Source organism: Elephantulus edwardii, unplaced genomic scaffold (assembly GCF_000299155.1).
Source record: "Elephantulus edwardii isolate Elephantulus edwardi_28Jun2011 unplaced genomic scaffold, EleEdw1.0 scaffold00232, whole genome shotgun sequence".
Classification (NCBI taxonomy): domain Eukaryota; kingdom Metazoa; phylum Chordata; class Mammalia; order Macroscelidea; family Macroscelididae; genus Elephantulus; species Elephantulus edwardii.
The window spans coordinates 3,614,536-3,639,492 of NW_006399982.1; the positions used below are offsets into that span (position 1 = coordinate 3,614,536).

Sequence of the window (24,957 nt, forward strand, 5' to 3'; positions counted from 1 at the left end):
GGCACCCAGCCCCACCCGGCTCTCCAGGACACGGCTTGGCCAGGCCTCCACATCTGGCAACAGAAACTTGAGCCTCAAGCGTGTCATCTTCATAAGACAACAGCTCTGTCTCCAAAACACTTTCCCATATGTTCTCTTCCAGCCCTGAAAAGAGGGGTGGGGCTGGATTACTAACCCTGATTTGCAGATGGAGAAATGCAGCTCAAACCTGAGATCTGGGAGCAGGAGAAAGTGGCAAAGTAAAGGTGGGAACAGAGAGGAAAGAACTGCTAGAGAAATACCAAGCTTAGAGAAGGGAGGTGGGTAGGGTCTGTCTCTCCCCACCAAGCAAGCAGGGAGAAGGTCCCTGTGAGAACGCAGCCTTAGCACCCAGAATCCTGGGATGCTGAGAATCACGTGAATATTACCAGATGCCAGAGTCAGTCCTGATTCATGGTGACCCACGTGTGCTCTGTTAAGTTTTTAATGGCTGGATTTTCAGCATTGGACCATCAAGGCTTTCCTCCAAGGTGCCTCTGGTGAGAGCCAGTCTTTAGTTAGCAACCACTAAGAGACTAATGAGACTAGAAGTCCATGCTCATTGAATTCCTAATAAGTACAAGGTCCTGATCGAGGACTTCACATATCTCATTTACTCTACACAGCGACTCTAATTTATTATGATTCTTGTCATAAATAGGGAAACTGGTTTGATGGCTTTGTCCTTTCCAGGTCATGTCTGTTTGAGGTGACTAACCTAGAATTATATTTTCTCTCCACAACTGGGCTCCTTGAACCCAACCCATGGAGTAATTGGGCACCACCATTGCCAAGCCAGTCAGTGAGGTAGGGCAGAGCCCTGAGGGCATTATTGCCCAGGATGGTCAGGGAGAGAGGACTGCAGAAGACAGATGGACAGAAAGAGGGAGAGGGGACTCATCTTAGGATGGGTTTACAGATCTTACGGGTTTACAGAATTTGCTTTTGAGCCTTTCGTTGGTTCTTAGAGGATTTAGAAACTCAAGAAATCAATTCACAGACCCCAACTCAGTGCCCTAGCAGGGTCCCAGAACTCACGGTTTGTGATGTTTCAGGTCAGGTGGCAGAAAGATGACATGGACCACAATCTTAACTTCTTTTCTGTGTCGTCTGATGGAAGGATTGTGTCATGGACACTCGTGAAGGTGCCTGGTTCCCAGGGAGGGTCATGCAAGGGTGGACAGGTGGATGGGCAGTGAATGGCAAAGGATACCCTCCAGTCTTGCTGATCCAGTCCAATCCATTGCTCCACACACACCTCATCTGTCACTGCAGAGCGAGCTGGTTCACACAGAGGTCATCAAGCTGAAGGTGGAAGGCAGCACCACAGATGGTCTCGATTGGTTGCAACTACACACAGTAGGTAGGAACCCCAACCTGGCCAAGTCATTCAGTCACCAGGAGAGGCAGTGACCGACAGCTGCCCACCTCCCAGTCTCAGATTACCCAGAAAGGAAGGTCAGCACAGGCTTACTTTGCTGCTTACTAATGTGTGGTGAACACTTAAAATATTTTCACATCAGAGATTTTGCTTCTAGGCATGGCTGGCATCTGTCTCTCAACCCCACGGTGCCTTCCTACAGAGTCAAAACACCTTTCCAAAATTGCAGTTCTTTATAGGGAAGGAGTGCTCAGTATGGAAGGTAGGCATAGGTTAACATAGGTTAACATATGTTTACTTACTAACCAGTGGGGAAACTGATGGGAAAGTGTCCACTATGTGATAAGCCATGGGGAACTGTTCACTAAAGATTAGTAAGTCAGCACAAGTAAGCCCATGCTTACATTCCTTACAGGGCACTATGCCTCTCCTCCCCTTGACGGAGCATTCCCACCCTAGCTTATGCCAGGGTCCAGCAGAAGGGCAGGAGATAGGAACAGCCCCTGGCTGTTTGCAGAGCCTCCCTGCAGCCCTGTTTAGGCAGGTCCTAGCCCTACGTGCAGACCCTGTTCCTGTTTATGCAGATCAGGTGCTGTGATGCAGATCCAGCCGTTTATGCAGATCAGGCCCTGTTTACCCAGATCCCATCCCTGTTTACTCAATTCCTACCCTGTTTATGCAGACTATATCCCTGTTTGCATAGACCGTATCCCTGTTTGCAGACCCTGTCCCTGTTTACCCTGACCCTGACCCTGTTTTAACTCACTCCTTGCCTTGTTTACCCAGACTTCCTAGTTCCTCTTCAGAACCCCTGGCTATTTGTGGAGTCCTAACTGCCTGGGTTGCAAGCTACTCAATGGCACATAACAACAACTGCCTGGGACAGGCAGGGTACGGGCCTGTTGCTGTTTGTCTGGCCTGGGCCCAGGCTCACTCTGGCTCCACAGCCTGAAGAGTCCCTTCTCTGGGGAGGGGAGGTGTAGGGAGCCCCCGCTTAGAGCTGAGCTAAGGACTGCTTCCTCTTCTCCCGAGGCTGTGGCACTGCCTTTGACTTCCACAAAGAGATCGACTACTTGTTCCTAGTGGGCACAGAGGAGGGGAAAATCTACAAGGTGAGGCAATACTGTGACTGTGTCAGCTCCTACAGGGCCACCAGGACCTGACCACTCTTTTGCTGGCCTCCAGAGGGTGGGAATGGGGCTTTCTCTCCCCTCTGCAGAACCTACTGGGATAGACCTTAGTACTTTTCAATTCTGGGAGGTTTCCTGGGGGAGGAGGACAGAGTTCATGACCTGACCTGATCTGAATCAAGAAGGGAGATGTGGGAAAGGGGATGGAAAACCTAGAGAGTGACTTTGATCCACCCATCATTTTTCCCACTGGGATCTCCCTTCCCTCCAGGGATTAAGGAGAAAGAGGTGAAAGTAGGGGAGGGATGGGGCTGCAACATTCTGGGAAGACTTCTAGAGATTTGAGCTGAGCTTTGAAGGCCAGGTAAGGAGCAGATTTCTTTAAGATAAGGAGCCTCCAGCCAGCTGGATGGAACCTCATGGCTGTCCTCAAGATCTCAGTGTTAGTAGGTGAACATCCTCTGAAGTGCTGTCCATCCAGAAATAGCTCTGTTGCCAGCTTTTCTTGGGCTTGGAGACTCAGAATGTTAATTACAGGCAAGCTCCCCGGAGCCCCTGAGGCCCAGACAGAGCCGATCTGAATGTAAAAGAGGTCCTCATCCCCTCCTTCCCCTCCCAACAGCAGCCCCTGGGAGGTGGGAGGGAAGGACAGACTGGCTGTACAGTCTTCTGGAGGAAAGGAGTGAGGGCCATGCTGATCTGGGCAAATACCTGACTGTGGAAACGTGGAGATCCTGAGTCTGCTCAACTCAGCACCTGCTCATACCCAGGCAAAGTGGCATATTTATCATTGTTGCAAGGTTTCTGTGAGCCACAAATATATCTACAATGTACAATTTGAGACACCTAGGCCATGCGTAACTCAGGGTCCTCAGACCTGCTTGGCCCTGACTCAGAGAGAAGGCCTTTAGGCCTTTTCTGCCTGTCTTGGCATCCTCTGGGGTTCAGGCCCTCACCCTCCAAGAATGTTCTTCTGCCTACCTGAGGCCCGAGCCCCACAAGCTTCTTCTTTCTCTCTGAGCATGTTAGGGGAGGGAAAACAAAGCCAATGGCTCCAGCCTAGCTTGTGACAGTGATGTGGGGTAAGGGCAGGAAAGGAGTCTTATGTTCTGGTCATCCAGGGACCAGGGAGGTGCTAGTACTATTGACTTCTCCTTCTGAACCCTGACCACCTGTTCTTGCCCGCAGTGCTCTAAATCCTACTCCAGCCAATTCCTCGATACCTATGATGCCCACAACATGGCAGTAGACACTGTGTCCTGGAACCCATACCATACCAAAGTCTTCATGTCCTGCAGCTCTGACTGGACAGTGAAGATCTGGGATCACACCATCAAGTGAGGGGCCGGCCTCTGCCCCAGTCTTGTCCTTTTCCCCACCCTAGGCTGGGACCTATTGGGCTCTAACTCTTGGCTGTCTTATATCATAATCTTTTCCCCTTCTCCATCACCACTGCAGGACCCCGATGTTCATCTATGACCTGAACTCAGCTGTGGGAGATGTGGCCTGGGCACCTTACTCTTCTACTGTGTTTGCAGCAGTCACCACTGATGGGAAGGTGAATGTCTCTTGCTGGCGGGCTGGGCCCTCCTTACTGGAGATAAAGCCAAACCAAAGTCATTGTCATCAAGTCAGTTCCAACTAGGCAACCCTGTAGGGCAGAGTGGAACTGCCTGTAGGATTCCCAAGGCTGGAAAGCTTCACGGAAGTAAAGTGCCTTCTGGTGGGTTGGAACTGCTAGCGATTTGGTGAGTAGCCGAATTCTTTTGCAACTGTGCTGTCAAATCTCTGGAAATGAAAAATCTCAGACTTATCGCTATTCAGTAGGAACTGACCATAGCTGACCCTCCAGCAAGTTTTCAGAGGCTGTACATCACACAAGAAGAGACTACCCATCCTCCCACAGAGCAGCTGGTGGAGTCAAACCACCTCCCTTTGGTTGGTGGTACAACTTCCTGCCACTTGGCTACCAGAGCTCCTTTTACGAGAGATAGGATGTAGTATCTCAGGATCTCTCTGCTGCGGAGCCCACCGAAACCCTAGGTCTGATAAGGAAGGTGGGATGTAAGAACTGTTTCTTAGTGGTCAGTTTATTCAGGGACCATGAGGACTCAAAAAGGGAGTGGCCACTGTCCATCCTGGGAGATGAGATCCCATGAGGAGCAGTTACCTTTTCTGAGACTCCTGGGCAAAGGAACTCCTGGGTGGCAGTAGTCAGCTCACTCTATGAAAAACATGTAAGTAAGAGCTAGCCAGTGACTGAAATGTTGTCTCTAAGGTAGTAAGCTCTTCTGGGAAACCACAGCTGAGACTGGGAAAGGATTTTTGTTGAATTTGTGGAAATTTTATGAAATCCCAGAAACAAGTATTTTATAACAGATTGACAGTATGTTCTCCTTATGGACTTAGATATAAACTGAGAACCACCTGCTGCCCCAAGGCAAGAATCTAGTGGCTAAGGCATCACCCTAAAGCCAGAGAAATATCTTCAAAGGTCCATCTGTGGTACCTAGCTTCAGGCTAGGCCTTGGTGATTCAGGTCTCAAGGAAAAGACAAAATACAGTGAAAACAAAATTCATACAGTACTAAATGCTAGCCAGAGAATTAAAAGAGGATATGTACACAAATCTTCACAGCAGCATTATTTACAATGGCCAAAAAGTAAAAACAAAATTATCATTAATGGATAAATGAATAGATTAAGTGTATTATATCTGTATAATGAGCTTTTTTTTTCAATAATAACAAGTACTACTAACTGCTACTACAACATGGATGAGCCTTGAAAACATTATGCCTAGTGAAAAAAAAACAAAAACAGTCATAAAGGATCATATAAAATTCCACTCAGATATAAAATACTCAGAATAGGCAAATTTACTGAGACAGTAGATTTGTGGTTGTCTCAGGCATGAGGGTGGGTAGGTGGAAATGGAAAGTAACTCCTAAGGTAGGTACAAGTTTTCTTTTTGGGGAGATGAAAATGTTCTGAAATTTGGTTGTGGTATGGCTACATAACTCTGTGAATATACTAAAAATTATTGAATTGTATACGTTCAATGAATTTATTACATCTCAATAATGTTTTTATATTTAAAAAAAAAATGAAGATTGATTAAAACAAGCTTGGAAGCAGGAGTGGCATCCACTTCCGAAATGGCTTGCTTCTGGAAACTCTATGATCAGTGCTCAGGCCTTTTGTTCATAGGGTCGCTCTAAGTCTTCTATGACTCGACAGCACCTAACAACAATAACAGCTACAACATAGAGAGAGCTACTTTGGCCTAGTGGACAGAAAGTTATGCTACCAAGCCCAAGGTGGCTGATTTTAATCTGTGGCCTTTAGGCCTGGTTTAAATGCTTTTTGTCAAACATTCTTCTAAGTGGTATAGCACTGGTTTGTCCATTTGCTGTACAGAGGTAACTCATGGTTGCTGTGATGATAAACACTGTGACACTGATGTGCCAAATGTGACAATGGTCACCCATGGTGGACAGTGTTTGGTAGAGCTTCTCGATTAAAACAAGCTTAGAAGCAGGAGTGGCATCCACTTCCAAAATGGCTTGCTTCCAGAAACTATGAACAGTGCTCAGCTCTTTTGTTCATAGGATCGCTATGAGTCGTCTATGACTCACCAGCACCTAACAACAACAACTAGATGATGTAAAGAAAGACTGAGTGGATCATTAGATATAGTGGTCAGGGAATGCTTCTCTGAGGAGGTGATAGTCAAGCTGAGACCTGAATGACAAAAAGAACTTTCTGTCAGCCACATAAAGTTAGGACATGGGTGTAGGAGTGGGCTCGGGGAGGGGGATTGATTCCGGATAGAGGAATAATTCACCAGAACCAAGCTAAACCCAACCCACTGCCTTTGAGTCAATTCCTACTCCAGTTGACCCTGAAGAACAGAACTGCCTGAGGTTTTCGAAGGCTGTGTAAATCTTTACAGAAGCAAACTGACTCATCTTTCTCTCACAGTGGTTAGCGAGTTCAAACTAAGAACCTTTTGGTTAGCAGTGGGATACATTAACTACTACATCACCAGGGCTAAGTGCAAATGCCCAAGGCGAGAATGCACTGGAAGGCACGACGGATGTGTCCAGGGTGTAGGGAGCATGAGAGGCAGAGGAAAGCATGAGGTGAGAGTGGAAAGGTGGGCCAACGTAAGAAGTCTGGATTTTATTGATAGCACTCAGAGAGTATTGGCGGATTGAAAATGTTTAGGGGTGGTCTGGACAGTACATGGAAAGTGGGTTGCATGAAGACAGACTGGAAGCAGGGACAGCTTAGGAAGCTACCACAGTTGTTCACTTAAGAACTGGTCGTGGTTTGGACTAAGATCAAGCATTTATTGAGCACTTATATGTCAAGCACTCTCTGAGCACTTTACATATATTAGATGGTGTAAATCCTAGCCCTTCTACTTACTAGCAAGTTAGGCTCTAAGAGCCTCTAACTCTTCATTTAGTGGAGCCTACCTTACAGTGGGAATTCCAGAATACTTAATTGTGCTCATATGAATTCCATTTCTAGACCAAAAAGCTGTTGTCTGAATGGAACAGGGGAACTCTGTGTAGTTTAAAATCAGGAAAAGTACACATCAGGGTTGTGTCCTTTCTCCATAACTATTCAAACTGTATGCTAAGCAAATAATTTATGAAGCCAGACTCTATGAAGAGAAATGTGGCATCGGGATCTGAGGAAGACTCATCAACAACCTCAGTTATGCGGTGACATAACCTTACTTGCTGAAAGTCAAGAGGACCTGAAATGCTTACTGCAACTGATCAAAAGACTACAGCCTTCAATATGGGCTACATCTCAGAACATCAAGAAAACAAAGATCCTTACCACTGGGCCAATGGGCAACATCGTGATAGATGGAGAAAAGATTGAAACTGTCAATGATTTTATCGTATTTGGATTATCACCCTTGATACCAGAAGTCAGAGATCAGGAGACGTATTGCTTTTTGGCAAATCTGCTGTCAGGGACCTCCCTAAAATACTGATGAGCTATGATATCAGTTTGAAGACTACAGTGCACACGATGCAGGCCATCCTCATTTTTTATTACTTGCTATGCATCTGAGAACTGGACAGTGAATAAGGATGACAGGAGAATAATTACTGCCTTTGAGCTGTGGTGGTAGAGGAGAGATTGAATATCTCATGGACTGCCAAAAGAATGAACAGGTGTGTCTTGGAAAAGGTGCAGCTGGAGTGCTTCTTGGAGGCAAGGATGGCAAAGCTTCATCTCTCATACTTTGGACGTGTTAGGAGAAGCTATTCATTGGGAAAAAATGTCATTCTTGGAAGGGTGGAGAGTCCATGAAAGAGAGAAAGACGTGCATCGAGATGAATTGACAGTGACTGCAGCAATGGCTCGAGTGTATCAGAGATGGTGAGGAATGCACAGGATAGGACAGGGTTCAGGCCTGTTGTTCATAGGGTCACTGTGAGTCATAGTTGACTCGATGGCACCTGACAGCAACAACAACTTTACAGTATGGTTCCGAGAATAACAATTAGACGATACAATACAAACCTAGAGTACGCTTGCCCAGGTACACCATAAGTGCTCATTAAATGGTAGTTCTGGTGGTGTAGCCTGGAGTGAATCACACTGCTAATCTAAAGGCCACATCTCCAACAATTCAAATCTATCAGTGGCTCTGAGGGTAAGAGATGGTCAGTTTTCTCCAGTTAAAATTTACAGACTGAGAAACCCAGTGGAGGATACCTATGAATCTGAACCTACTCAGCATGAATGAATGAGTGATAATTACTGCTAATTTTGTGTGGTGGTTGTTGTTGTTATGTGCCATTGAGTCACTTGCGACTCATAGCGACCATGTGTACAAGAGCCCTAACCTTTTCTACCCTGTGCCAACCTCACTGTCTCCAACACACCTATTCCCATTACTCTAATCTCTGAATCGATCTATCTCATTGAGGGTCTTCCTCTTCTGCGCCGTCCCTCCACCCTTCCAAACATGATGTCCCTCTCCAAGGACCGGTCCCTCCTTGCAACATGCCCAAAGTTTGTCAGACAAAGCTTCGGAATCCTTGACTCCAAGGAGCAGTCCAGTTTCACCCTCTCCAGGACAAACCTGTTTGTTCTATAAGTCCACAGTATATTCAACACTCTTTTCCAGCACCACAGCTCAAAGGCATCAATTCTCTATCATCCCTAGTCACTGTCCAGCTCTCTGATGCTTAGCACACAAATGCAAAGACTGTGGCCCGGATCAGGCGCACCTTAGTCTCCAGCTTGATGTCGTTACTCTTCAGTACTCTGGAGAGGTCCCTGACAGCTGACGTGCCCAATGCCATGAATCTCTTGATTTTCTGGCTGCTGGTACCAAGAGTGTTGATTAAAAGAAGATGGAAGGAGTATACAGAGTCACTGTACCAGAAGGAATTGGCTGACACAGAAGAATTTCATGAATCAATGTATGAGCCAGAGCCTGTGGTGATAAAGGAGGAAGTTCAAGCTGCTCTGAAAGAACTGGCAAAAAAACAAGGCTCCAGGAGTTGATGGCTATTCTGGGTAGACTTAGATTACCTCCTAAACTTTGTATTTCTTAGTCCCCCAGCCACAGGAAAAATTAAAGCAGAGACACAAAAATTCCTTTCATGCTGCCTTCCAGTTCCAGTATGCTAGCATTTACCCTTCCATGTTGTTTCCCCACAAAGCCCAAGGGCTGGTTCTTTGGCAGTGGAGGACAGGGACTCCATTACTCCTGAGTGTGCTGACACTGACCTCTCCACAGGCCCATGTGTTTGACTTGACCATCAACAAATATGAGGCAATTTGTAGCCAGCCCGTGGTGGCCAAAAAGAAGAACAAGATCACCCACGTGAAGTTCAATCCCATCCATCCCATCATCATTGTGGGTGATGACCAAGGGCACATCACCTGTCTCAAGCTCTCACCTAACTTGCGCAAGATGCCCAAGGTAAAGGTTTGGGGGAAGACAAACAGAATATTGGGGAATGAGAGAGAATGGAGTCTGCTATGGCCCCTACCTTTTTGGCAGTGGAGACCCCAAGTAATGCTGTTGCCTGAATATGGAAAAAGGAGAAGCAAGTTTTGGGGAAATAATGAGATCCAGTTAAACAGGCTGAATCTGAGTTACCTGCACAAGTGGCAGAGTGGGGCAGACAGGTTAAGTCCCATGGGTAGGAACTCACTGGATAGGTCTGAAGTATGGGTGAGCCATGTGGGCATCATTGGATTAGAGCTGGCACAGGAAGCTGTGATGTAGGCCAACTCTACATGCAGGGCCTCTGGGCTATTACTGCTTCGCTGGTTGGGCTTACATGGGGCTGCAGCTCCACTGGTCCCTGAGCAGGGAGCTCTGAGTCCTCACAGGGAAGAAAGAAATGAGCCGTGAGAAGGGTAACTAGGTCAATGGCTATGCAGGCCTCCTTTTGAGCTCTGATTCCTATTTCTGGGGTCTGTTATTATCAAGAGAACCTGCCCAGAGCCCAAGGACCCCAAATCCAGGCCACATATCCAGAGTCATGACCTCAAACTCTAGAACACGGAGTCAAGATTAGAACCCAGGCCTGACAATCTAAAACTCAAGAGCCTGAGTTAAAAACTTAGAATTCAAGAACCCAGGACCTAGCCCTGACTCTTTGGGTTTGAATCCCAATGCAGCTGGGTATAGCCAAGAGAAGAAATGAGATTTGTTTTCTGTCAGGTTCTAGGTCAGGATGGGGACTGGACCAGGGCTAGGCCCACTTGCCCTGACAACTGTACCCCTAGTTACATACAGAGTCCTTTACTGCAGTTTGAGGCTAGGGCAGAGGTCTTTCTTAAGTACTGACATTCTGCCCATGTCCCTTTACCAAGGCCAGGCCACTGCACTATCTCTCTGGTGCTGGCCTGGCTCATTTCCCACCAAGGCCAGGGAGGCAAGGGCTGGGAGTTCGGCCTGTAATTGTAGCCAGCTGGGGGAGGGGGTGGACTTGGCTATAAATACTCAGAAGGCTGCTAAGCGCTGCAGCTGTGGCCCAGAGGCTGTGGTGGGCTCAGGGGGAGGGGGCCGGGCGTGGTCTGAAGCTGCTGAGCCCAGCTAGTTGGCCCCAAGGAGGGGGGAGAAGGAAACCCAATTTGAGCAGATAAAATCTGTTCCTAATTAACTGAGGAGCAATACTCAGACTTAAGCTGGCAGAAACTGGCCCTCTGTGAGGGATGATGGTCACTTGGGGAAAGGGCTTCAGCCATGGCACCATGAGAGGGTGGTGACTGTGGGTGGGATTTTGACCTTCTCCCCTGATCTGGAGAAGGAAGGCTCTCTCAGAGTAAGGTCAGTCCTGGCTGTGAGCTGACTCTGTTTATCTGAGGCCCTATGCCTACAGGCCCAAAGACAGGTAATTCCGGCTTTGAGGAGCTAAACAGGTCAGAAAGCACTGAAGGTTCCTACAAAATTATCATCTAAGCCATATGGTAGCTAAATGATTAATGCAAAAGGAAGTTCTCTAGGCACTCTTACTACATCCCATGGACAGTGAAGAGAACAAACAGATATGCCTTAAAGAGAGTGCAGCCAGAGTACTCTTTGGAGGTAAGAATGATGAGACGTCCCCTCACATACTTTGGACTTGTTGCTAGGAGGGCTGGCTATTCTTTGGAGAAGGACGTGATGCTGGGAAGGGTAGAGGGTCGGCGAAGGAAAAAGACCCTCAACCAGGTGAATTGACGCAGTTACTGCTGCAGTGGGCTCCTGTGTGTCAGGAAGTGTGGGGATGGCACAGGATAAAACAGAGTTCAGATTTTTTGTTCAGAGGGTTGCTATGAGTCATGCTTGACTTGACATCACCTAACAACAACAACTGCGCAGCCCCTGTCCTTGAGAGGGGTTAACCACAAAGATTGGAGCTTCCTGGCCCAGGGACCTTCCTATGATGGGTTTGAGAACCCCAACCTATCAAAGGTTATGTACGGTCTTTCCCTAACTACTGTTGTTGGATGTTGTCATTTCCAACTCATAAATACCCAACTACAGCAGAAGGAAACCCTGCCTGTACCGCCCTCAAAATCTCTGCTGAGCTTAAACTCATCATCGCAGACACTACTGTAAGAGATGGGAAACTAAGGCTAAGAGACTAAGGCTCAGAGAGGCAAAGGATTTGCCCAAAGTCACATAGAGTTAGTGACACAGTTACAACTAAAGGCTGGGTCCTTTAACACAAGGGATAGAGTAAGCCAAGAAGGGAATCTGGGCTTAATTCAAAAAAAGTAAGAAAAGAGACAGAGAAAGGCATCTTTGTCCTTTCTGTACAGCACAGAGATGATCTGAGCAATGGCAAAGGCTCTGGGCTGCAAGTGGCTGGGGAGATAGATTTCATCACAGGTGCAGGGGCCGCTCCAAAAGGAAACGTGAGACCCACACAGTGTCAGCAGCCTAGACAGGGCCAGGAGCAGGGTGCCTACTGGTCCTGCAATCTCCCTTAACCTCACAGCACAAGGCAGCTCCAGGCCAGGTCCTTGGCAGGCAAGGCTGGGGCAGGTGCCAGTGAGCAGTGGGCACAGGTGGCTGGGGGGGGGGGCAGGAGCTGTGGGAAGACAAGAAATGGCAGCTGCCCAGCCTGCTCCAGCATAGTTTACATTCCAGTGCCTGGACACAGGGTAGATGAGACTGATGCTGGCCCACTGAGGAGCTCTTGCGTCTGTTACACAGGATCCAGCTTACCAGCAATAGCATTTAAGTACTCTGTAGGTTGAAATATTGTTGTTTCTTCTTGAAAAAGCAGAATAGAAATGCTTCTTAGGGTTTTCAAGACTGTAACCTTGAAAGCATATCGTTAAGCCTAGCTTGAGGTACCTTTGGAAGGGTTTGAACTACTAACCTTTCAGCTAGTAGTTGAGTGCTTAGCCATACGTACCACCTAGAACACCTATAAAGTGAGGAGAGGGTCATAAATTCAGGAACTACTCTTCTGAGGACAGTTCCAGCCAAGTATATGTGGAGTCACACCAGATGTCCCACCTGTCCTCATGGGTTGGTCTCCTGACACATTCCTGGACCTTGGGTTTGTCTAAGCAGGGCTGTCCTCAAATGGTACTTCACCCCCTACCTAACCTGAAGATATTTGGTAAGAATATTAGTTTAAGGCACCTATAGCATCTTCCACAGGCTCCTTTTAACATGTTGACAAGCCTCGCTAGAGACCTTTCTTTGGGGGAAGAGTGGTATCAGCAGTCAAAGGCCTCACCTCTTCCCAGGGCCACAGTTCTCTCTTGCCTTAAAAAGCCAGTTCCTCCAAGTCTCATCAGGTAAATGGCTTCCCAGAACTTCTCCCAGCATACAGATCCTATGTCCAGCAGAGATACAAGGCAGGTCCCTATGCAATTTAACCTGAGTTGGGGAGAAGGCAGAAATCCAGAACCTAACCTGGCAAGGGAGCAGTGGGCAGAGGTAGCAGTGCCAGAGCCTGCAGAGAGGTGGCCATCTCTCATCATTTCTTCTCTCATTTGCAGGAAAAGAAAGGGCAGGAAGTACAGAAGGGCCCAGCTGTGGAGATTGCAAAATTGGACAAATTGTTGAACCTGGTGAGAGAAGTAAAAACCAAGACCTGAGGGCTGCCCTCAGTACCAGCTATTGCTTGAAGCCCCTGACCCTGGTACCTAGCCCAGCCTCAGCACTCAGCATGTGACCCCATCTCTGACCAGGCCCCAGCATTTGTCCTGACCTCTGCACTTTATTCTAGAACTTGGCCTTCAACTATTATTACCCTCTCCCACCTTGCACAAATAAAACTGTTTCTGGAAGCCCATCCCCCAACTTTGATTTGGCACAGGACTCTCAGGAAGAGAAAAATCTCAAGTTAGAGCCATCATTCAATTTATTATCCAGCAAACAACAAGAGGACCAAGGGAGAGGCCCAGTCTGGACACACTCCCATTATTGCCATGTTTTCCAGTCTGCTTCCCCAACTAGAGGTGCTCAACCTAGGAAAAAAGGGTGGTCCTAGTCCTGGCCCTTAGGGTAGAACAGAGTCCATCACTGACCCTAGCACCAACTTATAAACCCCCCACCCTAGGCCCACCTTCCCAGGACTGCTGAGCCCTTCTTGGAGCCAGGCTGGATAGACTGGGCTGCCAGGTCCAGTTCCAGGCAGGCCAGACTTGGAGTTCTGGACCCTAGGCTGGGTGAACTCTTGGATCCTGATTCCAGGCTCTGGGCAGGGTGGACTTAGGTTCCAGGCTTCAGGCTGGGCCAGGGGTCTTCAGGGCTGCAGTAGGTAGCTGCCTTCATGGCTAGGCTTCTGGGGTGGGGGTGCTTTCTCAGGACAAGGGCCAGGGCTGGAGTTAGGACTAGATTCAGAAAGGGAGTCAATGTTGGTAGAGCGAGAATGGCAGGCCCAGCAAAGAATGACCCAGAGCAGCAGCAGCAAGAGGCCTACAAGACCATTGCAGACGATAGCGATGAGGGCCCCTTGGGAGATGGCTGCCCCCATGACGGGCAGCAGCCTTAGATCAGCACAGAGAGTGGAGCTGCCTCAATGGCAAGTCCCATGCCGAGACAGGACTCTGGTGTGACCGGTTTCCAAGGACGCTGTCCTGGCTACACACTTGAGGATTCCTGGTCAGTAGAGATGTCCACCTGTAGTCCTGAGCCTGTCCAGGGTACAGAGCAAAGGAGAGAGTGGTAAGGAGAGAGGAGTGGGTCTAGTAGGAGGAGGGGGTGGGGCAGAGAACCCTCCTCCCACATCTCTGGCCCTCCTGGGTCCCAGCAGGCCCCAACACTCCACAGAGCCGGTGCCCCCATGCTCCCGCCTGGCCCTAGGCACCTAGGTGTAGCTGCAGACTGTATCTCATCCCCAGTGGAAGCAGAGGGCAAGGCCTGGCCCTGCCCACTGAGCTTCCAGTACTCAGAAGCTCTGAGAGTGGGTGTGAGTTAGTCTTAGGCCTCACAGGATAGAGTGTGGCCAGTCTGGTGTGGCCTGGGTGCCTCCCCCATCTCAGCACTTCAGCCAGCCAGCCCAGGAGACCTCCAGAGGTGCCAGCTCACACAGAGGGAACTTTGTGGAGGCCTTGGCAGGCATGTGTGGGTTCTCTGTACCCAAAGCTGGGTACCTGGGTGTGCCTCTCTGTGCGACTCTTTCTCCAGGTCAGGTGCGTGTGTCTGGTTGTCTTACTCTGTCTCCCCTGAGCCTCTGCCTCTGTTTACCCATCTCTGTGTTTGCATGTGACTGTCCTCCTGTGTGTAGCTCTTTATCTCTGTGTCTCTGTGCGCCCTCATCATTCAGTATTGAATGTGTCTCTCTGTGTCTCTCTTCTCTCCGGATCTGTTTCTTTGTGTTTCTATCAATTTCTAGATCTCTTTCTTCCTGTTTCAGTGTCTAAGGGATTTATGTCTCTCTTGATTCCCAGCTGGCAGCTCTCCTGTTCCCAAGGACCTGAGTCTCTTGCTCCTTCCCCGTGGGGGTCTCTCTTGTCCCCTGTGGGTCTCTGGTGTGTCTGCCTTTGTGTCTTTCTCCCAGGCAGTGAAAGTGTCTGTCTCTGTGACGGTCTCCGTCCTTGAGTCTTTGGGTCTCGGCCCCCATCCCCGTGGGGGAAGGCGCCCCTTACCTGAGTTGAGCCCGGTGCACGCCCGCGGGAAGGTCGGGGCAGCAGGATGCTCGGCGCCGACTGAGGCTGTGAAGCTTGCGGGCAGGCGGGGAGTGGGGGGTGGGCGGCGGGAGGCGGGAGGCGGGCAAGGGGCGATGTCCCCTCCCCTGGCCCTCCCCCTCGGCCGCGCAGCCTCCGCCGGCTGCTCCCGCCGCTGCGCGACCGGGGGGAGGGGGGAAGCCTCTGCCGCGGGCGGTCTGCGGCGAGCAAGCACCTCCTCCCCCTGGGGCGGTGCCTCCTCCGCCGTGTGGCTGCTCCCTCGGCGCCGTTCGGCTGTGTTCGGCTAGGCTCGGCTGGGCTCGGCCGGGCTCGGCCGACAGCAGAATCAGCGAAGACCCCCGCCTCCTGTGAGAGTCAGAAGCCGAAGGCCTGCCGGGGCGGGGCCATTCCTGCGCCGCTGCAGCCATCCAATTGGCTAGCTGCGTCAGGCTCCCCCACCATTGGTTGTGTACTGGGGCTGGTCCGCCCCTTGTACAGGCTGGCTTTGGGCTGAGGGTTGAAGAGGCTATCCAGTCTTGATACCTCCCAAGAGTGGAACCCCACTTTGTAAGATATCTTGCACCTGCCGCACCTGGAAATACTGACTATTCAACATCTGAGAAAGGTCTCCAAGTCTGGGACAGGTCTCCTTCCCCACTTGGTGGACAGCACTGTGTCTCCATACCTGGGAGGATACTAAAAAGCTCCTCGTCTTGAATTTCTGTATTCCCTTGAAGTCTCACTCCCACCTGGGAATGGGCTCTGCTTCTCCACTTTAAAGGGTTTGTAGTTGGTACTACATTCCCTGCCCCTGGGAGATTCCTTCGGTACACACTTACTGAGTTCCCGCTTAGTGTTGGCTTGGGTTTTTTGCTGTGCTGCGAGGGCGGGGACAGTGGGGCTGGAACAGAGTAATGAGATGGCTCAGCCCTGCATGGAATAGAACCAGGAATAGTGTAGAGAGTGAGTCCATTCTAGAAGCTTTCCTAAGAGAAAGATCAACTTGAGAAGAAGCACAGATGGAAGAAAGGCTTTCCTATCCCCGACCGTCATATGTCTGATTCCTCCAGGTCTGTTCTGGTCCCTCTTTTCATTCTTTGCTCTATATTCTCAAACGATGATTACATCCTTGCAGTGACGATTCCATTCTTGCAGTGATGATTACTTACTTTCTTGAAGCTATTTGGTGAAGACCTCAGGTGCTCCTAAATGCTAGACTTAGATAGCCAAGTGCCTAATGGAATCATGGGTTCTTTTTTTTTTTCTTTTTTTTTTTTTCTTGGAATCATGGGTTCTTGGTCCTGCCATTTAACTAGTTTTGTGAGTTTGAGACATTATTTCACTTTTCTTAGCCTCAGCTTAGACGGAGCCCCACGTAAAATAATTATAGTAATATGATTATGGTAATAGCTAGCTCTCAGGATGATGGTTCACTAATTCAGTATACCAAATGAGCCACGTTTTGGCAGATATGCTGACAAATTTGGCAAATACCTTTAGCCACATGACTAAGGCACCCTTAGTTTAAACTGGCTGATTTTTCCCCCCTCAAAAGCAGATTACTACCAAGTACTCTATGCAGACATTAGAAGAATGATTTGGACTCATAATGTGGAAAAGAGAGAGTAAAGGTGTTTGAGTGTAAAAGCAAGCAGTAATAAAGAGATGAAATGATGCAGAAGATTAGGAGTAGAGAGTATTGAGGATATGTGGGAGCTACAACTGGCAAGTATGAGAGACCTATAAGAAATGAAGGGTAAGAGAAAGGGAAATGTGTTTGACACTGGTAGGGAGGGAATTCAAGTATCTAGCATATAGACAAACCAGTCTGAGATTCAGGAGAGAGGTCCAGGCTGGTGATAATATGTTGTGAATTATCAGAAATCACCTAGCGAAAGTAAAGACTGGTTTAAACCAAAAGAAAACTTTCTAATCATATACTAAAACCCAAAGGCAAAGTGCCTCAGGGACAATGGGATGAAGAGACTTAAAATCTATAAGGGGGGAAGCTATCCATTATGTTGTTGTTGTTGTTATGTGCCGTCGAGTCGTTTGCGACTCATAGCGACCCTATGTACAACAGCCCTAAACCCTGCTCTATCCTGTGCCAATCGCATTGCCTCTGACACACCCATCCCGATTACCCCAGTCACTGAATCAATCCACCTCATAGAGGGTCTTCCCCTTCCCCTCCTGCGCTGTCCCTCCACCCTCCCAAGCATGAAGTCCCTCTCTAAAGACCTGTCTCTCCTTACAACATGTCCAAAGTATGTCAGACGAAGCCCCAGAATCTTTGCCTCCAAGAAGTAGCCTGGTTTAACCCTCTCTAGGATGGATCTGTTTGTTTTCTTGGCAGTCCATGGAGCATTCAATACTCTTCTCCAGCACCACAGCTCAAAGGTATCAATTCTCCTTCTATCCTCCCTAGTCGTTGTCCAACTCTCTGATGCATAACAAGTGATTGCAAAGACCATGGCCTGTATCAGATGCACCTTAGTCTCCAGAGAGACACCGTTGCTCTTGAGTACTTTAGAGAGGTCCCTAACAGCAGACTTTCCCATCGCAATACGTTTTTTTATTTCCCGACTGCTGGGGGGAATTCTCCACTACTCATCTGTATTACTTTCTATTATTTTTCTTTTCTCCTTCCTCCCTTTTCCTGAGCCTATGTCATCTCCTCACTCACACAGTTGCCTTCCAGTGGTCATCTAGTCAAAACATGGTGAAAACCACTATTTAAGACCATCCTTACAGTCTTAATGTCTCAGTATCTGAAGAGATACTGGCTTTTTTTTCGAGTTGCAGTACTTGATGGGAACTTAGTTGAAAGTTCTCTGAATGTCTCAGCTTAATTAAAGGCTAACTTCTGGCTCAATCAACTGTGTTCAAGGATAAAGATTAAATGTACTAACATAGCCCACATTATAAACCTGTTGACAATGTGGGGGCTAGGAGAAATTTCCAGTAAAAGAGTGATCCTGAAAAAGAAAAATGCTTGCTACTTACTATAGTGCAGCCCTTAGTTGCCCAATACAAACACACACATGAGTTTCAGGTATATATGATTCTGGAAAAGCCCTCACCTAAATAATCCTAGGGAATTCTGGTGACCTAGTGGGTAAGGAGTTGTGCTGCCAACCCAAGGCAAACAGTTCAAATCCACTTGCTGCTGTGAGGGAGAAAGACTGGCAGTCTTCTCCCAAGTGATTTACAGCCTCTGAAAACTTGCTTGTAGGATCAGCTATGAGTCAGTTCTGAGTCAAAGGCATACAAGAACAACAAAGGAGAATCCTACCATCCCTCTATACATTTGCCAATACATTCATTTGCTCATCAGTAGAGGACAGTTAATGACACATCCAGCCACTTCTTCTGGAAGTTCTATTATTCCTGTGTTATTGTTACTGATTGCCTTCAAGTCGAGCATGACTCGTAGTGGCCCTATGAACAAAAGGCCTGAAGCCCTTCTACAACAATCGACATTTATCAAAGTTCATAGAGTTTCCAGAGGCATGTCATTTAGGAAGTGGATGCCACTCCTGCTTCCACTATTCTTCAAATAAAGGGTCTTCCAATAATATCCCACCTGCCCTAGATGTGAATATGGCTCTTAATAGTTATGCTATTTTTGTTTCAACTGCCTTTGAATTACCTTTTAAATTACTTTTTTTGTTATTTTCATTAGCATTGTGTTTCTTATGATCATTCGCATTCATTGTGTCTTATAAAATTAATCACCATTGATCTGTGCCCACATTTAGCTGGCTTTTCAGATCCCCACTGGATCTCTCCTAACTCCTTTACCTCCTCCCTTCACTCATCAAACTTAGCAACCCTGTGATTTCCTCCTTCAATTACTTTTAAATAACTCCTCCAGAAAACTTATTGGGCATCTGTTGACTCACCTTGTTGGCTGTGGAGTTTCTAAGCTATTCTAGCTGCCTCAGGCTTTGGTTTTGTCCATGGGAATGACATACCCCTCCCAACATGCAGAGAGAACCGTAATGGAAGCTTTCTTTGTGAGGGATTGTACTGATTGGCATTACACTTTCAGTTGGTATTTTAAGGATTATCCTAGTATTGAGCAATCACAAGTCTGCATTTATGAGGATTAGCTGAGGTTTGGGGTTCTCCCCCATCAGTTGGTTCAGTTTTCTTAAAACCATAATTAGCTGCCTGTCAATCTCATTTGGGGGGATTCCATTTGCTAATATATATTTCACTGATTCTAAGGCTCATATTTTTCTTCTGGTTCCAATAACTGAAATAAAAATGTGTCTTTCAGTTGATGGCATGTAATAAGTTTTTTAGTATCACTTTTTTCCCCTTTAGTTAAACCAAACTCTAATTCACTGCTATAGCATGGGAACTGACTCCAGCAGGTCTTCAGTTTGTAAACTCAGGGGAGGAGATTGTCTATCCTTCTCCTGAGGAGCCACTGGTGAATTTGAACAGCCAGAAAGGTTAGCAGAGCTATTCCCTATGGACTATGCCTCCAAAGCTCCCTTCCTCCTAGTAGTTCATAAAATTACCAGCCTCTTAGAATTGATCAAATCTGAGATTTATTAAATACAGTAATTTTATCAGGCAAGGTTCTGTTCAAAAAAGAATAGAAGCCACTCTGGATAGTTAAAGTAGGAAAAGGATTATTAAAAACTACTTAGTTCATAATTGTTGAGAGGGCTGAAGAAAACCCAAACCATACCACATAGTCCAATGAGGAAACCACAGCCTTTGCCACTTGAAATACAAAGCACCAAGAGCTCAATTGGATTGCCAGTTGTTAGAGGTTCTGGAAACATTTCTGTGGCAGGGGAAAAAATAATATAACACTAGACAACCACCCCTGGTACCACTGCCATGTCTAAAAGCTGGACTTTTATGTTACTACCGATAACAGCAGAAACTAAAGTCCCATGTCCATCCTGCTTTTTCTTTTATCAGTTAGAATGAGCTGGTGATGATGATGGAGAGACTGTGGCATTATTGTAAAGAAACTGTGGCAAGGTGTGACTTGAGGCTTCTTGTGTTTGTGCTGGCCACAGTTAAAGGATTGGGCTGTTCTTGATGGATGTTTGAAGGAGAAGCTGACTTATAACTGCTCTGAAGCAAACCCTGCCAGATGATTTGGATTTGATTGATGAATTGAAACTAATTGAGGAATTGTGTCATAGGACTGTTGGGATAAACTTGGACTTGTACTGTGAGATAGTCTTAGCTTCCCCCAATCTCCAACTTACTTCTCTAATAAGCCCCATAGAGTCTGTGAGTCAATAATGAATAAATGAACCTTTTGCTGCTGGAGGAGCTCTAGAGGCATCATGGGGCTGGGCTATGGGCTCTTCATCTGTTTTCTGCTCTGGAGTAGTGAAGAGCTGTGCTATTGTTACTCCTTCTGGTCCTTTTAGAAAGATGCTCATGGACCTGTACCACAGTATACCACTTTCAGCTCATTAGACAACACCCAAAATATGTGAGTTGACATTATAATACAGCAAATAACTCTCATTGATAAAGAATTGGAACAGACTCTTAACTGATCCTCCACTGGATTTCTGAGGCCATAAATCACACACAAGAGGAAATTGCCCATTTTTCTCCCACAGAGCAGTTTGAACCACCAGAGAGGTGCCACCTTTGTGTTAGCACCGCTCAAATGTAAACCTACAGAGAAGGCACATATTTATCTGACTCCTAACAATCTGGCTCATGGTGAATTATGAATGGCATTGAGAAGAATGGGACTTACAGAGCACTTAATTGTGCACATTCAACACCTGTGCATAGACCAGCAAGTAGTTATTTGAACAGTACAATATATAAGGAGCTCAGATGACTTAGGGGTAAGAAGGTGTGCTTCAAACATGGAGGCATATAGTTTGAATCTCTCTGTGGGAGAAAGATGGATAGTCAATTGCTGTGCAATTTACTACTTTTCAAAACCTGCTGGAGGGTTAGCTATGGGTCATTTCTGACTTGACAGTACATAACAATAACAGCAATTCAGTGTAAATCTAGAGTAAATAATTCAAGAAGCTGGACTACATTAAACAGAATAGGGTATCAGGACTGGAGGAAGACTCATAAACAGCCTGTGTTATGCAGATGATACAACCTTGTTGCAGAAAGCAAAGAGGATTTGAAGTACTTTCTAAAAAAAGGTCAAAGACTAGTTCAATATGGATTACACCTCAATATCAAGAAAACATAGGACCATTAGACAACAACATGATTGTTGTTGTTGTTGTTGTTGTTGTTGTTGTTAAATGCTGTCGAGTCGTAGGCGACTCTATGAACAAAAGCCCTCAACACTTGCGTGACTTTTATCCTTTGTCCAGGTTCATAGGATTTCCAGATGCAAGCTATTTACAGAAGTGGATGCCACTCCGGCTTCCAAGCTTGTTTTAATCGGGGAGCTTCACCAAACACTGTCTATCATGGGTAATCATTATTGCTTTTGAAGTCAGGATTGAAAAACTGTCCTTATCTTGTTATGCTTATTCTGTTGTTCCCTAATCTGTATGCAGACTAGAGAACCCATTTTTGGATAATCCATTTGCTATCTTGATTTATCACTACCATATCTTCAGGTGCTTCAACTTCAGCATCCACATGATCTGAGACACAAGAGACAGCAGTTTGTAGTTTAACTTCATTGCTTTGCAACCACATAAACAGAATATCCAGGTTCCCAGCTGGAATCGGGAGATTTCCATTGTCTCCCTACATACCTCAGCTTGGCCAGAGTTTTACTTTAAAGTCTGTCATTTAGAACAACATTTCACTATTGGTACTCAATTTTTATGTTACAAATAAAAGAAATCCAACTCAAACTAGGTTAAGGAAAATAATTTCTTTTTTGAAAAGGTTTTTTGCCTCATGGAATCCTAGCATAAGAATATCACCACAACCTGGAAGCAACTGGATCTGGGAACTTGAGACTCTCCCTCTACTGCTCATCTTGGTTCATTTCTCCTTTCTCCTCCTCTTTCTCCTCCTTCTCATCCTCCTTCTCCTCCTCCACTTCCTTTCTCTCTCTCTCTCTCTCTCACACACACACACACACACAATTAGACTTTAGAACAAGGAGGTTGTTGCTTATCTTGGTAAGAAGTAGTTCTTTCCAATAGGTATTTGTTGTTGTTGTTGTTAGGTGTCATCAAGTCAACTAGTACTCATAGCAACTCTATGAAAGATTAATCTGAGCCTTGTCCTGCCTCTCCTGTGCCATGCTCATCATCTCTAATATATTTGAGCCCATTGTTACAGTCACTGTCAGTCCACCTAGTTGAGGGCCTTCCTCTCTTTTACTGACCCTCTAGCTTTCTAAGGGATAACCTTTCCCAAGAACTGGTCCCTCTTAATAACATGCACAAAGTATGTTATTTTCACTATCCTGCCTCCAAGGAACACCCTGGTTACACTTGCTTCAGACATATTTGTTTATTCTTTTAGCAGTCCAAAGAACATTCATTATTCTTTTTCAATACCACAGCTCAAGAGCATCACATCTTCTTCTGTCATCCTTATTCATTCTCAACTTTCAAATACATAGCAAGTAATGGAAAAAACCTTGTTTTGTATCATTTGCATCTTTAAACTGACATCATTGCTCTTCAGCGCTTTGGAGAGGTCCTGGACAGCAGATTTTCCCAGTGAATACATCTTTTGATTTCTTTACTGCTGGTAACAAAGGTGTTGATTGTGAATCCAAATAAGATGAAATCTTTGACAATTTCAGTCATTTTTCCATCTCCCATGTTGTTGCCCATTGGCCCAGTGGTGAGGATTTTTCTTTTTTTAAAATTTTATTTTATTATTTATGTGTGTGTACCCTCAGAACAAATCTGACTGGTACAGGAGGAGATTGTTTCTCCATCTCCAGCAGAGCATCTGGTGGATTCAAACCATGCACCTCTGGGATTGCAGAGCTTGCTGCTTTCTGTTTTCTTGATGTTGAGGTATAATTCATGTTGAAGGCTGTAGACTTTGATCTTCAGCAGCAAGCATTGCAAGTCCTCACTTTCAGGTAGCAAGGTTGTGTCATTTACCTAATGCAGATTGTTTATGAGTCTTCCTCTGATTCTGATGGTACCTTCTTCATAAAATCCAGCTTCTTGAATGGTTTTCTCAGAATACAGATTGAAGGTATGGAGAAAGACTATACCCCTGACACACACCTTTCTTGATTTTAAACCATACAGTATTCCCTTGCTCTATTCTGACAACAGCTTCTTGGTCTAGGTATAGGTTTTACAACATAATTAAGTGTTCTGGTCCCATTCCTCTCAATGTTAGCCATAATTTGTTGTGATCTATACAGTCAAATACCTCTGCATAGACAATAAAACACAAATAGATATCTTTCTGGTATTCGCTACTTTCAACCAAGATCCATCTGACGATATCAGCAATGACATGGCTGGTGCCACAGCCTCTTTGAAATCCAGCTTGAATTTCTAGCAGTTCTCCGTCAGGGTTTTTGTTCTTTTGGCAGTGGATATTCTGATCTAGCCACCTGGGGATAATCTTCAGTTGTTTTTTGTTAGGTACCATTGAGTTGAGGATGGTTCAGTGCACCCCTATGAATAACAGATCTGAACCCTATTCTATCCTGCACCATCCTCCTCATCTCTGACATATTACTGTAGTCACTGTGCCCATCCATCTTGTTGGGGGTCTTCCTCCCTTTCTCTGACCGTCCACTTCTCCAAGTATGATGTCTCTCTCCAAGGAATAGCTCTTTCTAACAACATGCCCAAAATATGTGAGATGAGGCCTCACCATCCTGGCTTCTAAGGAGCACTCTGACTGCTCTTTGTCCAAGATGTATCTGTTTGTTCTTTTGGCAGTCCATGGAATGTTCAGTACTCTCTTCCAACACTACAACTCAAAGACATCAATTCTTCTCTAATCCGTATTCATTGTCCAGTTCTCAGACGTGATTGAAAAGACTTGGGTCAGGTGCACCTTGGTCTTTAAATTGACATCATTGCTCATCAGAACTTTGGAGAGGTCCCTGACAACACACTTTCCCAATGCAAAATGCCTTTTACATTCTTGAATGCTGGTACTATGTGAGTTCACTGTGGATCCAACTAAGATGAAATCATTGACAACTTCAATTTTTCCTCTCCATCTGTCATGATGTTGCTTGTTGATCCAGTGGTGAGGATTTTTGTCTTCTTGATGTTAAGTTGTAATCCATATTGAGGGATGTAGTCCTTGATCTTCTGCAGTAAGTGCTTCAGGTCTACTTCTCTTTCAGCAAGCAAGGTTATGTCACTTGCATAATGTAAATTGTTGATGAGTCTTCCTCCAATCCTGATACCATATTCTTCTTCATAAAGTCTAGCTTCTCAGATTATTTGCTCAGCATACAGTCTTCAGAAGGAAAGTGAAAATGCCCATGATATGTGGTGGAAGTCATTTGAGTGGTTTCAAGAGTGTAGAGTAGGTGCAATATAGATTATTCTTTCAAGAGTCCTGATGAAAAATTATGACGAAAGAGGCTAAATACTGAAGGACTAAAGTCAGTAAAGTTGTTTTGTTTTTATTTTAAAAAATTATTACATGTTTTTTACATGGATTTGTTTAATACTGCTAAGAAGAAATCAAGATAAAGGACATAATTAAGGTCTGGTTTTATCTTATTGTTCCCTGTTGTTGTTTGCCGTCAAGTGGAGCGTGACTCATAGTGACTCTATGAACAAAAGATCTAATGCCTTTCCATAACTGTCGTCATTTCACCAAGTTCATAGAGTTCCCAGAGGCATGTGGTTTAGGAAGTGGATGCCACTGCTGCGTCCAAACCTGT

At 46.1% G+C, this 24,957-nt stretch overlaps 2 protein-coding genes across 2 annotated transcripts in view; one reads left to right on the plus strand and one right to left on the minus strand.

The window, feature by feature from the left end:
- The window catches only part of DNAI1 (dynein, axonemal, intermediate chain 1), a 49,631-nt gene extending 36,428 nt beyond the window's left edge, over positions 1-13,203 (plus strand). Inside the window, exons 14-20 of the mRNA XM_006898544.1 lie at positions 1,074-1,163; positions 1,294-1,381; positions 2,432-2,511; positions 3,718-3,866; positions 3,988-4,087; positions 9,310-9,495; positions 13,029-13,203. Of these exons, the coding sequence (XP_006898606.1) occupies positions 1,074-1,163; positions 1,294-1,381; positions 2,432-2,511; positions 3,718-3,866; positions 3,988-4,087; positions 9,310-9,495; positions 13,029-13,127 (792 nt within the window). The 3' untranslated portion in view covers positions 13,128-13,203. The remainder of the gene's footprint in view (positions 1-1,073; positions 1,164-1,293; positions 1,382-2,431; positions 2,512-3,717; positions 3,867-3,987; positions 4,088-9,309; positions 9,496-13,028) is intronic.
- A 574-nt stretch (positions 13,204-13,777) lies between these two features.
- Positions 13,778-14,008, minus strand: ENHO (energy homeostasis associated). The gene has a single exon (XM_006898515.1). It carries the CDS (start codon positions 14,006-14,008, stop codon positions 13,778-13,780), a length of 231 nt encoding a protein of 76 aa, XP_006898577.1.
- Positions 14,009-24,957: the final 10,949 nt, after the last annotated feature.

What these genes read in the sequence shown, in the direction of transcription:
- ENHO (XM_006898515.1), bottom strand. Translation starts at nt 14,008, where the DNA reads ATGGGGGCAGCCATCTCCCAAGGGGCCCTCATCGCTATCGTCTGCAAT.